The sequence below is a fragment of the Lipophrys pholis genome (genome assembly GCF_963383615.2).
Source record: "Lipophrys pholis genome assembly, chromosome: 10".
Classification (NCBI taxonomy): domain Eukaryota; kingdom Metazoa; phylum Chordata; class Actinopteri; order Blenniiformes; family Blenniidae; genus Lipophrys; species Lipophrys pholis.
The window spans coordinates 13,394,644-13,395,974 of record NC_137640.1 but is presented as its reverse complement, the minus strand read 5'-3'; the positions used below and the strand labels follow the sequence as shown (position 1 = coordinate 13,395,974).

The 1,331-nt window shown below is 52.4% G+C and overlaps 1 protein-coding gene across 4 annotated transcripts in view; it reads left to right on the top strand.

The window, feature by feature from the left end:
• Positions 1-1,331, top strand: part of tle2b (TLE family member 2, transcriptional corepressor b) — an 83,852-nt gene extending 82,521 nt beyond the window's left edge. For all 4 annotated transcript variants that reach the window (XM_080472852.1, XM_080472855.1, XM_080472853.1 and 1 more), the window contains one exon: positions 787-1,331. In XM_080472852.1, the coding sequence (XP_080328978.1) occupies positions 787-894 (108 nt within the window). In that variant the 3' untranslated portion in view covers positions 895-1,331. The remainder of the gene's footprint in view (positions 1-786) is intronic.

The following is a 1,331-nucleotide window of genomic DNA, read 5'->3' as shown; positions in this document are numbered from 1 at the left end:
CCCCTCCCAAACACCCCCACCCCCCTGCTATCTTGGTGTAGTATGAGGGATCCTTTGTGAAATGGCCTCTCACCGGTGCCTTGATGATTGACAGCCCCGCTGTGCTTGTAGCGACGCAGGAGGGGAGGAGAGCGTCAACGAGTTTAGAGAAGAGGAGGAGGAGGAGGAGCGGACATGAAAGAGGGGGCTGAGTGTGAGGGAGGATGAGGAGAGGGGAGGAGAAGGAGGAGAGTCTGGGACGAAAGGAAGGAAAGAATATAAACGATGATGGAGCAGTAGGGGGGAGATGAGGGGGTTGACGCGAAGGAGGGGAAGTAAAAAGAGCTTTAGATCATCTAAAGCCAGGTGCCCAGCTCTGGCTTTCAGGTGCTGAAGGGGGGGGAAGAAAAAAAAAAAAGAAGCAAATCAAAAGAAGGAATTGTGCATTTTGCTGGTTCACGCCGGCCATCAGACCCGAGCTGCTAGTGAAGCTTAAAGCTGCAGTTAATGAGGCAGCATCCCAGCAGAGGAGGAAAGAAACGGGGCATGTGCATCTTGCCGGAGCAGATGAGTGAGTCAGCATCCTGGAGCTGAGGAGTCGTCTGCTGTGGAAATAACTGCCAACTGTTTTGAAATGCAAATATGTCTTCTATGATTGATTATTAAGTGATGAGTCATATCTTCTCTAACATTTCTCTCTCTCTCTCTCTCTCTCTCTCTCTCTGTTTCTCGCCATCTGTTTCCATCTGTCCATCATCTCTTTCCTGCTCTCTGCGGGGGATGGCTGCGTCTCTCGCCCGCTCCCAGTCCAAGGAGTCTTCGTCTGTCCTGAGCTGTGACGTCTCGCCAGACGACAAGTACATAGTGACGGGCTCCGGGGACAAGAAGGCCACGGTGTACGAGGTGGTGTACTGAGGGCCGGGACAAGATGGGAAGAGACAAGACGGAGATTTTTGGGGAGGGGGGTGAGTGAGGAGGAGATGGTGGAAGTGTGGGGGAGGGGCAACTAGTTGCCCTATCCACCACTTCTGATCCTCATTACATCAGCAACAGCGGTACCTCTGTCTCAGTCCTCTTGAGTCCTCCTGACCCTTAAAACATCACCCCTCCGCCCCCCCCCCTTTTTTTTGCTGTGATATAAGCTACTGTGGAGGCTCCAAAAATGCCCCCCCCCACCCCCACTCCTTTCCTCTTTTAGCCCAAGGATGAGGCAAGATAGCAGCGAGAGAGAGAGAGAGAGAGAGAGAGAGAGAGAGAGAGAGAGAGAGAGAGAGAGAGAGAGAAGCATAAGGGGAAGCAGCGAGATAAGAAGGACAAAGGAAAGCGTCGGTGGAGCATAAAGATAAAATTCG